This window comes from Drosophila hydei, unplaced genomic scaffold, assembly GCF_003285905.1.
Source record: "Drosophila hydei strain 15085-1641.00,03,60 unplaced genomic scaffold, DhydRS2 tig00008130-arrow-arrow-pilon, whole genome shotgun sequence".
In the NCBI taxonomy this organism is placed as follows: Eukaryota; Metazoa; Arthropoda; class Insecta; order Diptera; family Drosophilidae; genus Drosophila; species Drosophila hydei.
The window spans coordinates 843,981-856,988 of NW_022045839.1; the positions used below are offsets into that span (position 1 = coordinate 843,981).

At 41.3% G+C, this 13,008-nt stretch overlaps 5 protein-coding genes across 6 annotated transcripts; 2 read left to right on the forward strand and 3 right to left on the reverse strand.

Moving 5' to 3' along the window:
- Nucleotides 1–247: 247 nt before the first annotated feature.
- On the reverse strand, nucleotides 248–3,938 carry LOC111600057. 2 transcript variants are annotated; one of them, XM_023315986.2, is made up of 4 exons: nucleotides 3,776–3,938; nucleotides 3,330–3,387; nucleotides 2,876–3,262; nucleotides 248–2,808 (listed from the first exon to the last, which is right to left on the reverse strand). In XM_023315986.2, the coding sequence occupies exons 2-4, from the start codon at nucleotides 3,375–3,377 to the stop codon at nucleotides 295–297; spliced, it is 2,949 nt and encodes a 982-aa protein (XP_023171754.2). In that variant the 5' UTR covers nucleotides 3,378–3,387; nucleotides 3,776–3,938; the 3' UTR covers nucleotides 248–294. The 2 variants fall into 2 exon arrangements, with proteins under 2 accessions (XP_023171754.2, XP_023171755.2); XM_023315987.2 differs by lacking the exon at nucleotides 3,776–3,938 and adding an exon at nucleotides 3,607–3,637.
- A 365-nt stretch (nucleotides 3,939–4,303) lies between these two features.
- Nucleotides 4,304–5,343, forward strand: LOC111600045 (proteasome subunit beta type-5). Its single transcript, XM_023315970.2, has 2 exons — nucleotides 4,304–4,540; nucleotides 4,598–5,343. The coding sequence occupies exons 1-2, from the start codon at nucleotides 4,394–4,396 to the stop codon at nucleotides 5,288–5,290; spliced, it is 840 nt and encodes a 279-aa protein (XP_023171738.1). The 5' UTR covers nucleotides 4,304–4,393; the 3' UTR covers nucleotides 5,291–5,343.
- A 47-nt stretch (nucleotides 5,344–5,390) lies between these two features.
- LOC111600047 lies at nucleotides 5,391–5,935 on the reverse strand. The gene has a single exon (XM_023315972.2). The coding sequence runs from the start codon at nucleotides 5,829–5,831 to the stop codon at nucleotides 5,409–5,411; it is 423 nt and encodes a 140-aa protein (XP_023171740.2). The 5' UTR covers nucleotides 5,832–5,935; the 3' UTR covers nucleotides 5,391–5,408.
- A 1,153-nt stretch (nucleotides 5,936–7,088) lies between these two features.
- Nucleotides 7,089–7,918, reverse strand: LOC111600046 (pre-mRNA-splicing factor Syf2). The gene has a single exon (XM_023315971.2). It carries the CDS (start codon nucleotides 7,893–7,895, stop codon nucleotides 7,215–7,217), a length of 681 nt encoding a protein of 226 aa, XP_023171739.1. The 5' UTR covers nucleotides 7,896–7,918; the 3' UTR covers nucleotides 7,089–7,214.
- Nucleotides 7,919–8,120: 202 nt separating this feature from the next.
- LOC111600044 (periodic tryptophan protein 2 homolog) lies at nucleotides 8,121–12,101 on the forward strand. The gene is made up of 10 exons (XM_023315969.2): nucleotides 8,121–8,200; nucleotides 8,255–8,367; nucleotides 8,438–9,706; nucleotides 9,775–10,114; nucleotides 10,180–10,325; nucleotides 10,382–10,529; nucleotides 10,588–10,822; nucleotides 10,885–11,046; nucleotides 11,549–11,765; nucleotides 11,824–12,101. Exons 1-10 carry the CDS (start codon nucleotides 8,183–8,185, stop codon nucleotides 12,041–12,043), a joined length of 2,868 nt encoding a protein of 955 aa, XP_023171737.2. The 5' UTR covers nucleotides 8,121–8,182; the 3' UTR covers nucleotides 12,044–12,101.
- Nucleotides 12,102–13,008: the final 907 nt, after the last annotated feature.

The window sequence follows — 13,008 nt, forward strand, 5'->3', positions numbered from 1 at the left end:
CTACAAAATAAGTACATGCATACATACATATACATATACATATATTTTCAGACAACAAATAGTGCCAAAAACAAATGCTGCGAATTCTAAAACAAAAATTATTGCTGTTAAACGTTGCTACGTCCAGAATATGATTGACAAACAACTGGTAGAGTGCAACATACTAACAGGATAACGTATAAATACATACATATAAATAATTATGATAAATACATTGTGACAACTATTTACAAAATGGTAGCTACAGAATCTGCACAATTATATTATTTACATTATTAACTTGCTCGATGTGTTTCAAACCAAGCTGGAGACATTATTGTATAAGCCCACAGATGCGATTTCATCAACGTCGATGTCCACATCACTGTTTAAAACATTATGCGGGAGTTGATTTCGAAAAACCATAGCCTGGGATCGTATCGAGTTGACATTGTGCGCCACATTTCCGTGTGGATATTGCAGCTGATTAGTGTCAGTCATAGCAGCTGCTCGGCTAACGTACTCCCCGTGCAAGGGCTCATGATCGTGTGGCTGCAAATGGAGGGATTGAGACTGAGAATTGGGCGTGCGATACTCTTGCTGTGCTGCATAGCCAACGGGCAGCCTGACGTTTCCCAAGTCGCCAGAGTAAACATTTTGGGTTCTTTGCAGATTTCGTGATCGATTTGGAAGATCATGAAAGTACGCATCTTTGGGTATGTGCCTCTCGGCTGCACCGAATGGCGCGTAATGAGCTTTTCTCATATGCGCTGCATACAGTGATGAAGGATTCTGCAACGGCAGCTGACAACCGTTTTCCGGAGTAGATATGCTGTGGAGATTGTTATTCAAATTGGGCACCATCATCTGTGAGTGCGGCAGATCGTAGCTCAAGGCGACATCATTCTCGAACTGCATGTTTGAATCAATCCTGCCCTGCAACTGAGCCACCATGTCCTTTACTTGGCCCGTATTCGATTTCTTTAGGTATTTTATTTCGCTGTTTTTAATTTCAACTTTTCCAGCAGCTTCATTGGAGTTTTGCCTCAAGTGTGCGCCTCCAGCTGCGTGATGTGGAATGTCTGCTTGGCCAATACTCATGGCATTGGGGTTATAAAGAGTTGCATTGACAGCGTAATTATCCTCTAAGCAAAGCGGCTGTCTTTTCATCAGATTCGATATGGATTTGTGTATGGACCTTGAGTGTGACTGTTGCGCTTGAAAGACGGCATCTGTGCTGCATGACGCCGATGGAGATGGAGAGGGTGTGCTTTGAGCTTGCTCCTTGTAGAGTAACTTGTCTCCGCAGCCTCTATCTGCATTTTGATTAAAGGTCACGTCGTCCTTGTTGTGATCCGTAAAGGCGGCATCTTTCCGTAGTGCTTTAATTACCGTGTTCAGCATGGTTTCTCCTCTACCAATGCAATGGTAATACCTTTGGGCGTCTGGCGGGGTCGTTTCAAACTCCCAACTGTTTGAGTTTTGAGATGGGTTAGACGTTTCACTTGAGTTCGGATAACGTCTTTGTACATTTGTATACTCGTCGTAGCTCGGACTATTGGCATTGTCTTTATTCTCCAGTAGGAGACACGGATTCTCTGGACTGTACATGGATGGATGACTTTGCTCTGGCGACAGAGAGCAGAGCTGACGTTTATTCTCCTGTTCATTGTCTCGCTCCATGATGAGAGTGGTTTTCTCTAGCAAATCTCCAAGTCGCTCCGATACCTTGAGGAAGTCCTGCTTCAGTTCATTCAATTTCGTTTGCTTCAGTTCCTCCTCAGCTGCCGAAAGAGCAGCTGTGTTCATCACATCATTTCGATTCTCGGTAACTTCAATGCTCGAATTCGATTGAGAATCTTCATTTGAATCGCTCTCACCGGGCGCTTCCTTCGACTGCGAATGGTATACAATATCGACTACTGTTTGATTTTCGTTCTCCAGAATGTCAACGCTCTTCGAGTTGGACATTTTGCCGCTCTCAAAATTACTTTCAAGCAAGTCCAGGCTTCGGCATCGAGACAACGTGCGTTCGACCCTCTGAGTTTTAGTCTGATTGTCAAATGTGGAGCGAAATGGCTGTCCACGGCGCAGGTATTCGTTGAGGTACTGCCGCTTGCTCTCACAGCGAATGCGATCCTCGATCATTGTTCGAGTCAGTTGCTCGATTTGATCATTCGTCTTAATTGCCAGTGCTTGGACCTTGTGGCCCAGCCGCTCCTTTGTCTTGTGCACATACTTCTTTAAGCTTTTCCGATTACAGTTCAGTTTATTCTCTATGTGCCGGAAGAAGGGACCGCAATAGCAGGTGTTGCCCACGCTAACGGGACCCTTGTGTATGTGTCCGGCGAGGTCAAGGAAATACTGCTCGCCTTGCTTCAGCGGCTCTTTGGGTAAGGTTTCTAGTTTGGGCGATGGAAATGAACGCGGATCAGGGAAATAGTGACAGCCGTAGGGTGACCAATTGATTGCCTTATCTACACTATCTTTGTCTTTATCCTGAGCAGGCGCCGATTTATCAGTATCTTTTGGCTTCTCTCTTCTATTACGTATACGCTTTGGCGTGCTTAGAATTTCATTGATCTCACGATAATTCTTTCTGATCGCAATACTTTGCGGCGTATCGCCCTGCGCGTTTTTCACATTCAAGCGAGCATCTGCCTCCAGCAAAATCCGTGTTAGCTTCCGTCGGCCCATAGCGCAGGTAATGTGCAACGCAGTGTCTCCATTCAGGTTCGTCTTATTGGGATCGCACAGGGCCGAAAGGAGAATCCGAGTGACGCCTGCATGGCCATAGCGACAGGCTGTATGCAGCGCAGTATCGCCGTACTTCAGAAAATGTTGAATGCCCATTAATATATATATAAACTAATTAAAGAAGGATAATACAACTCACCTTGTTCTGAACATCGGGATCTGCGCCGGCCATCAACAGTTCCCTGGAGCTCTGATTATGCCCATTCTGGGCAGCCAAATGAAGCGCAGATAAGCCCTCATTGTTAATAATGCTCAGCGTGCTGTTGTGCAGAGCTTCGATCGTGTTGGCTACTCTTGTCTTCAGCCTGCTCTTCTGCTCCTTGTGCTGTGTCTTGGCGGACGGCGGTGCACAGAGCAACTTAACGCAGCGACTGAGTCCGCGACTGGCCGCCTCGTGCAATGGTGTGTTGCCCTGATTCGATTCCCTGGCCAGGCGATCCGCATTGCTCGACAGCAGAATTTGCACTCGTCTGTCATCTCCTGCAGCAACGGCTTCGTGCAATGCCGTCCAGTTTCTGGAGTCATGCTAAAAAATTGAATGCATATAACAAAACATACAATCAAGCACCGATACGATTTCATTTTGCACATACCCCGGAAATGGCATTCGGCAAGGCTTCCTGTTTCAAATTGTGATCCATGCTGCATTGTCTAAAACCACATTCAAATATAACAAGACGTTTCAATAGTCAAAACTCAATTAACCAACTTTTATTACAAGTGTGCGTATGTATGTATATATGTATGTAGTGCGTAGTTGAAACTCATTGCACTGTTAGTGTACTGAATTCATACACGCAAGTACCTACTCACACACACACTTGCACACACACACATATAACATGCCATTGAACGCACAAATTTACATACTTAAAGTTTTTCCTTAAGATTTCTCTACTAAGCTTTATTTCTTTTGCTTTTTATGTATGAATTAATTACGTTTCTTTTTAATTATTGGCACATATGCACATAAATACACACAGCAATATTTTGCTAATTGAGGTTGACCGCTTTGCAGCGAAATAACACACATTCTTACAATTTACAACTTGATTCGATGTTTGATTTTGATCCGTTAAACGTTATACGTTACTTTCGGAGCGTTTATCGTTTTATTTATTTTAAAATGACAACTTTTAATTAACAACTGGCAAAACGAAACATTATGTGTACGCCCAGAGTTAATTTGGCTTTAAGCCAGGCCTAAAGGAAAATAGAAGAGAAAATTGAGGCGAATTGCAAAATTGGCAACAGGTTTTGTATATGGTTGTCACCTACAAGATAGACTTATCGAAGATCATCGGCATTACGTTTGTTATCGAACTCAATTATCATGGATCAGCTTAAATGTTTTGACGCGTCATTTTCTGATATACTTTATAGTTGCGTTTTATATTGGAGTTTAAAGTTTCAATGTTATCTATTCTTACATTTAAATATTTAAAAATAAAATTGAATAACGACCAATTTTCGCCACGAACCTGAGAGCGCGCGCGCTGTTAATAGCTTTTTAGCTAATGTTAAAGTGTTTAGGGTGCCCATAAACTATATTTATTCCAGTGCTGGGTAATCTTTGTCAATTTTCTGTCATCTCATCACAAAATAAGTTTTAATTTTTGCGTCGGCAAGCTAAAGCAGAGGTATTGTTAATAATAAAATGGCACTAGCAGAAATTTGTAAAATTTCCAATGCTTCATATATGAGGCCATCTGCCTGGTGTTCGAGTGAAGTGGAGAACGAGCTTAATGCATTCACCAGTAACATTGCAAACCCGTACACATTGGCGGCTCCTCCATTCGAGAATGTGAGTCGAAAAATGATTTAATAAAATATGATTTTTAATGCATACAACATCCTTCAGCCACTTGAAAACTTAAACAAAATCCAAGCAAATGCTGATAAAAGTGGCGTTAAGATCAACTTTGAACACGGCACCACAACGTTGGGCTTCAAGTACCAAGGCGGCGTCATATTGGCCGTGGACTCGCGTGCGACTGGCGGTCAATACATTGGCTCGCAGTCGATGAAAAAGATTGTGGAAATAAACCAATTCTTACTTGGCACATTGGCCGGTGGTGCTGCTGACTGCGTTTACTGGGATCGCGTGTTGTCCAAGGAATGCCGTCTGCATGAGCTGCGAAACAAGGAACGCATCTCAGTGGCAGCCGCCAGCAAGATAATGGCCAACATTGCTCACGAGTACAAAGGAATGGGCTTAAGCATGGGCATGATGTTAGCTGGCTATGACAAGCACGGACCTGGCCTGTACTATGTAGACTCGGAAGGATCCCGCACTCCCGGCAATGTTTTTTCAGTTGGCAGCGGTTCGATTTATGCTTTTGGTGTTCTCGATTCTGGCTACCATTGGGATTTGAAAGATGCAGAAGCACAGGAGCTGGGTCGCCGTGCCATCTACCATGCAACGTTCCGTGATGCCTACTCCGGCGGTATAGTCCGCGTATACCACATGACCCAAAATGGTTGGATTAAAATATCAGAAACAGATTGCATGGAGCTGCACTACAAATACAAGGAGCAGAAGGAGGCAAAGTAATATTTTATACTTACTATATGCACAGCAAATAAATAAATGTGAAAAGGGAATTCAAATAAATATATTAAACTAAACAAAACGATTGTTAAAAATGGTTTATTCGCAATCTAAATCAATTTTATGTTTCCTTTGGCTTATCACCGTCTCTTTGAGTCTTAATAGTCTCCAGAGTTTCCTTGTGTCGCTCCTCTGCGCGCTTCTGCTTGAACGTGCGCTTGGTTTTCGTCCTGGTCCTGTTAGTGGGCTTGCGCTGCAGCTGCGATAGCTCATGTCTGATGTCTAGATCCGCGGGCACATGCAGGAGGCGAATCATTCGGTTGCGTATCATAAAATTATCGAATGCATGACATTGTCCATTACGATCGATGAAAACTGCAGCGGTTAGCTCGCAGGTCATATGGCCGTCAGCAATACTAATGATCCCCGCCACGGATGTCTCATTTTGCAGATCTATAAGCACTGCACGTCCTTGCAGTATAATAGGCAAGCAGTTTAATGTATTTGATATCAAGTACTTTTCCCGTGCGCTAAAATTGTGCATTGTGTCTGTGGCCCGAACCACGTACCCTACTTCACTGTGAGAAAATTGTTAATATACCAATAACATTGATGATTGCAGCATTTAAACTCCAATGAAATATGTAAACAAACCTTATGCAAAGTGGTCTTAATAAATACTGAAAAATTAGTATTAAGTATAATAGTCGGTAATATACCAGCCAGCACTGCAGTATTTTCTTTGTACATGTTTTGAAAAGCCCCGATCTATGTTGTGACGATGTTATGACGATGTTATGACGATGTTATGACGATGTTACGACGATGTTACGACGATGTTACGACGATGTTACGACGATGTTACGACGATGTTACGACGATGTTACGACGATGTTACGACGATGTTACGACGATGTTACGACGATGTTACGACGATGTTACGACGATGTTACGACGATGTTACGACGATGTTGTGACGATGTTGTGACGATGTTGTGACGATGTTGTGACGATGTTGTGACGATGTTGTGACGATGTTGTGACGATGTTGTGACGATGTTGTGACGATGTAGTGGCAATGTTGTGGCGATGTTGTGACGATGTGACGATCTTGTGACGATGTTGATGATGGGATGATGATGATGATGATGATGATGATGATGATGATGTTGATGATGATGATGATGATGATGATGATGATGATGATTCTCTAGCCTATGCTATTAATCTTGTATACATCGTTATTATTATATATGTATAATAAACAATGTTTTATTCTTATTGATCATTAACACAACCACAATTCGGATGACTATACATAATGATCATAGTTCTAACTTTATCATTATCATAATGATTATACTCTTATTCACTATTTACAATAATCATTAGCATAATAATCATTGTCTTAGTCATACTACTATTATTAAGACAATTATCTATTATTTAATTATAATAAATATAAACTATTACAAAACAATGCTTAATATTATTAACTATTTAAATATTTACCACACGCACAGAAAAGGAGGAAACTGCACCACACGTCCGACCACCAGCGGGTCACGAATTCAACTGAAGAAATTCTGCTGCTGGCTTCACCTTATATAGGGCGAGCCGCCCACTCAAAATTGAGTCTTTCTCTGAGTTATTTTTCACACTCGATCGTTGAGTCAAGTTTTTTAAATGTAAACAAAAATACTGCTGCGCATCCTAACTGTTCTTTCGCTCAGAGTGTTAAAAAACCGTTTCTCAGCACTAGTTAGTTTCCTTTGCTATTTATCTATTTAAAGCTAAAAATTAACACAATTTTTGTATAGGCATGTACATATGTGTGTATATATATGTATGTATAGTATTTTAGGTACAAACGAACTTAAGAGACTATGTTTAAGATATACATTATATTATTGCTATAAAATGAGGTTTATATAGCTGTGCCGCGCTCCAGATTTTGCTTAATTTCTGCCGTGTGTTCGCCGTAGAAGCGATCCAATTTCTTGTTGAATTTCGAATTACGTTCGTTAATGAAGTCCACATCGGCATCATCGTTATAAATACGACGTCTAGAGTATTTCTTTCTGCGATCGATTTGCTGCTCCAAGTCCTTCACCATATTATTAATGGCACTAGGAGTGTCCTTGGTTTGCAAATGAATTGTTGTGTGAGGGCCGCCATAAAATGCGTCGCCCAGCTCTGCCTTTTGTTTCTCATACTTGGCCATATCGCGAGCGGGCATATTTTTAACCAAGCGATTATATTGCCGTGCTGTTTGCGCCTCGTATGTGGAGAAGCCCAGGTCGGGATTATCTTTGCGTATCTTCTTTTTCTCTATGCGCTCCGCATCGATGGCAGACACTTGGAGCAGTTGCAGACGCTCGTAATCCTTTCCAGCCGCTTTTGCTTCAGCGCGTGCTTTGTCATCTGCGAGAAGCCATTCTGCTTGTCGCTTGCGTGCTTCCCAATTGCTTGGCAGTTTTTTACGTGCATCTTCTGCGACGACTTCCTGATGGTTTTGTGTCCGCGCCTCTTGGCGCTGTTTGTGCAGTTCGAGTAAGCGTGCCTTGCGCTCGGCTAACTTTTCCGAAGCTGTTGTTGTTTTTTCCATTGTTTACTTACAGCAAATTTATATTTATCTTATAAAATTCAGACAACTTTCTTCTTTTGGCTTGTATGAAATTCACTGAATAAGGTGACACGGGGTGGCAGCACTGTATTTATCAGCTGATGTTTTGCGTTATCATACAACAAAGTACTACAACAATCGATAGTATTTGTATATCGAATCTTTAGTATTTTAGCGTCCCACAGGTTAACACGTGCAGTGCTTTTTGTTTATAGTTACCGCTTAAACGCATAATTTCAATTTCTTAAGCTGTAAATTAAACTTGCGATATGAAGTTTTCTTACAAAGTGAGTAATATAGAATTTAAAAAGTCTGTAATGCTTATTTTCATGTATTTCCAGTTCTCGAATTTGTTGGGCACAATTTATCGCAATGGAAATCTGGTGTTCACTCCTGACGGCAATTCAGTTATCAGTCCTGTGGGCAACCGGATAACGGTATACGATCTCAAGAAGTATGTTTCTAAATTCACACTTATTCTTAGAAGTCCACAATAATTCATGTTTTATTTTATTATAATTCAGCAACAAGTCGCGGACTTTATCCTTGGAATCCTTTTACAATTACACAAACATTGCCCTGTCTCCAGATGGCAGCCTGTTGATAGCTGTCAATGAGCAGGGCAATGCACAGTTGATCAGCATGGTCTCCTGCACGGTTATACATCGGCATAAATTCCAAACGGGTGTGCAGTGCATTACCTTCAGTCCTGATGGCAAGTACTTTGCGGTCGCAAGAGAGAATCTTGTGCTAATTTTTTGCTCTCCGGGAGAGTTAACTGGCGAATACAATCCATTTGTACTGAAGCGTAGTTTCCTCGGCGGCTACGACGATATCACATGGCTGGACTGGTCGACAGATTCCAAGCTTCTGGCCATCGGATGTCGTGATAGCTCCACTAAAATATGCGCCGTCAATCACACGCGTAATTTTCGAACTTATAATTTGAGCGGACACACGGATGCCATAGTCTCGTGCTTTTTCGAATTGAACAGCTTGCACTTGAGCACTGTCAGCCGGAATGGACAACTCTGCCTCTGGGAATGTAGCGTTGAACCGTCAGACTTAATTGAAGTCAGTCAAGCTAAAGCGGAACCCTTGCCGCCTCTCGCCAAACGAAAAGCTCCCAATACACAATCAGACAGTGAATCCGAAGATGACATCGAAGGCAATCTAGAAAAGCAAAAGATGGCGGTGAAAGATGAAACCGAGGACCAGAACCAAGTCAAAGACGAAAGCGCTAAGAAGTCACATCCATTCTATTACAAAAAGCTCGGACGGCACTATTTAGCCAACGAGCCGCGCAAGGAGAAACGCGATGCGATGCTGACAGCGGCCAACTATAATCGGCACACAAAGGTATTAGTGGTCGCCTTTAGCACTGGCGCTTTCTACTTGTATGAGCTACCCGACGTCAATATGATACACTCGCTGAGCATCTCCGACTATCCCATATCGGCAGCCCTATTTAATAGCACTGGCGATTGGGTTGCATTGGCCTCACGCGAAATCGGACAACTGCTGGTGTGGGAGTGGCAAAGCGAGCAGTACATTATGAAGCAGCAGGGTCACAGCAGTGAGATGACTTGCATAGGCTATTCTCCAGATGGCCAATACATTGCTACCGGCGGAGAGGACTCCAAGGTAAAGCTGTGGAACACTCAAAGCAGCTTCTGCTTCGTGACCTTCAGTGAGCACACAAGTGGTGTGACCGGTGTACAGTTTAGCCGTAATAAAAAGTTTCTGGTTAGCAGTTCACTGGACGGCACAGTGCGTGCTTTCGATATCATAAGGTTTGTCCCGTTTTTGATGGAATTCTAATCAATTTCAACTAATAACATGTTGCTTTATATTTGTATAGATATCGCAACTTCAGGACATTCACATCGCCAACTCCAACTCAGTTCGCATGCGTGGCCATAGACTACTCTGGAGAGTTGGTTGTTGCTGGTGGTCAAGATGTCTTTGAGATATTTTTGTGGTCCATCAAGACGGGAAAACTATTGGAAGTGATTAGCGGCCATGAGGGCCCAGTGACATCTGTGGCCTTCTCGCCAGTCGCCACGTCTTCAACACTCATTTCTGGATCTTGGGATAAGACGGTGAAAATTTGGAATTGCTTGGAGAGCAATAGTGAGCACGAAACAATAGATGCGCTCGCCGATGTTACCTGCGTAGCATTCAGTCCCAGTGGAGAAGAGGTAAATGGATTGCATATATAATGTATTTATATGTCAAATACCTCATGCTTTATATCCTTGTCCAGGTCGCTGTTGCAACGCTCGTTGGCAACATAACAATCTTTGATGTGAAATCTGCAACACAAGTGAACACAATTGAGGGACGCAGTGATTTGGGTAGCGGTCGACTAGAGACTGATATTGTAACTGCTAAGAAAAACGCACAGTCGAAGTGGGTAAAAATAACTTAATTGTATACCAAATGCTTTACCCAATCCTCTTCCCCAGCTATTTCTCAACAATAGAGTATTCCGCGGACGGAGAATGCATTCTAGCTGCGGGAAAATCCGCCAATATTTGCATTTATAATGTACGTGAGGCGATTCTGCTGAAGAAGTTTGAAATAACACAAAATCACAGTTTGGATGGTTTGAATGTGAGTATAAACTTAGGACACAGAGAACCTTGAGTTAATTCCTACCTCTAATTTATAGGAGTTCATTAGCCGAAAGCATCTGAGTGAATTTGGCAACATGGCTTTGGTTGAACAACGCGAGGAAGGCGAAGGAGGCAAAGTGGCAATTCGTTTGCCTGGCGTACGTAAAGGCGACATGTCCTCAAGGCGCTTTAAGCCTGAGGTGAGGGTCTTCTCTGTTCGCTTTTCGCCCACGGGTCAAGCGTTTGCAGCTGCTGGCACCGAAGGACTTTGCATATACGCGCTAGACAAGGGTGAACAATCAGCTAACTAGAGTTATTATTGTAATTTGTTTAAATAATTTGTTGTTTCGTAGGCGTGGTTTTCGATCCGTTTGATTTGACGCTGGAAGTGACACCTAAGGCAGTACACGAGGCGCTGAAGAGCGAAGAGTTCACCAAGGCGCTTGTCATGTCCTTGAAACTGAACGAGCCCAATTTAGTGACCTTAGTGCTAGAACGCGTGCCATACAGGGATAGTAAGTGCTCGTAAATTACCCGAATACTATGCAAAAATGCACAAAACTTGCCTATGTACATAGTTCGACCTTGCCAAAGGAGTCAGCTTTACAGCCTTTGTTGTTTCTTTCAGTGTTTTTTTTTTTTTAATTTTTATAATCGATTGCCATTTTAGCATTTTTCGCATGTCTAAAAATAAATGGAAGTTGGATTTACCCCTTATATTCAAGGAGCTTATTACCTAACTCCGTTTCGATCGAATGTGCAAATTGTTTGTTCTTTTTTGCTGTTAATAAACAGTTTCAAGGTTCTTTCTGCTTTAATATGACCGGTTAGCGCTTGACAGGCGGAACTATTTGTATAGCTAGCTACATTGTTAATAAACCCCTCGGCCACTGGCATAGGTAGCACAAATTGAAACATGCATAATACAGAAAAAAGAAGGGAAATATGTAAATTGATTGCCATTGGATTACAGCACGTGGCTGCATATATTGAAGTGAATGTCTTCTTGCTTTACAGTTGAGCTACTTTGCGCGGATCTATCGCCCGACATCGCCCAACGTTTGCTGCAACATCTGGCGCGCCTCCTGCAGTCCTCACCCCACATCGAGTTCTATTTGCAGTGGAGCTGTTGCCTGCTGAATACCCATGGCAATCGTGACGGCGTCTTCCAGCACACGGCTCTGCTCGCCCTACATGAAAGTATTTCGCGCAAATATGAAATGCTCAACAAAATGTAAGCTGACGGCTTAGAAGATTTCAGCTTGTTAACTAAATTATTAATCAAATTCCAGATGCGACTACAATAAGTACACGATACGTGTACTCCTGGACAGGGCGGAGCAACTAGAAGCAGCAAAAGGAGCTGAGGCAGAGCAGACAACAAACGAGGATAGTGACAGTGAAATGTTGTTGATAAAGAGCACAGAGGACAAGGGCTTGGAATGCGAGTTTAGCGAGGAAAGCGACGAAGATACTGAAGAGTCCGATGAGGAGGACAAGGACGATGCATAGGTGTAAAGTAGTTAGGCTTGTTGTTATAATAGATCCTACGAATACGCATATTAAATTGTAATTTTAATGAAATCTTGTCTTTACTTTGTGTTCCTTGGTGAAGACCAATTGGCTTTATTTATTTACTTTTTTACATGCATATTTGAATACTTTTTATTTTAGATATGTTTCAAGCTTTGAGGTTAAATTTTATAGAGCATAATTAACAGTTTCGATTCTCTGTATATAAAAAACCTCTATGAAAAAAAAAACAACTTAACCAATGGAAATTTATGTACACAAATATCATATTTGAATCTACGATAAATAAGTATCTCTGTGAAGATGAATTGTTTTTGTTTTTGTTTATATTTACAGCAATTTTTTGTTATACAAAATATATAATTTCCTTTTAACTTGTTTACCTTATGAAATATATTTAACATAGATGTACGTACTCCTAGCCTTTATTGAGTGTGCGCTATTTTAACTACAGGTAAATATATAAAATATATATATATTTATATGTATATAAAGCCACAGCTCAAAATTTAGCGCTAAATTGTTTATTCGCCTTAAAAGTGTGTAAAAATTCCTAAATAGCATTTTTACTACTTTATTTACATTACGAAGTGTGTATGAATATATGTTCCGTGATCCTTAGAGGTTTATCTCAATCAATTTTATTATCTCTTCAAAGCACCAATTCATTTTCTGGCTGATTTTCTTAAGCTTACAGAATATATGTATATCTAGTTTTTATTATCTATAATTAATAAATGAAAGTCAATCAAGGCTAAAATGTCAATAAAAATAATATATATATATATAGAGTTTGTTTATAAAAAGTTATGTCCTATGCATAAAGCGAGCTGTATGTAAGCCGATACGGATTTGTTATAATAATTTGTTTGAACTGTTTTTATTGTTTGTAGTTGAATTGATTATTTTAAATGAATTATTATCGAAGGAACTTACTTGGATAG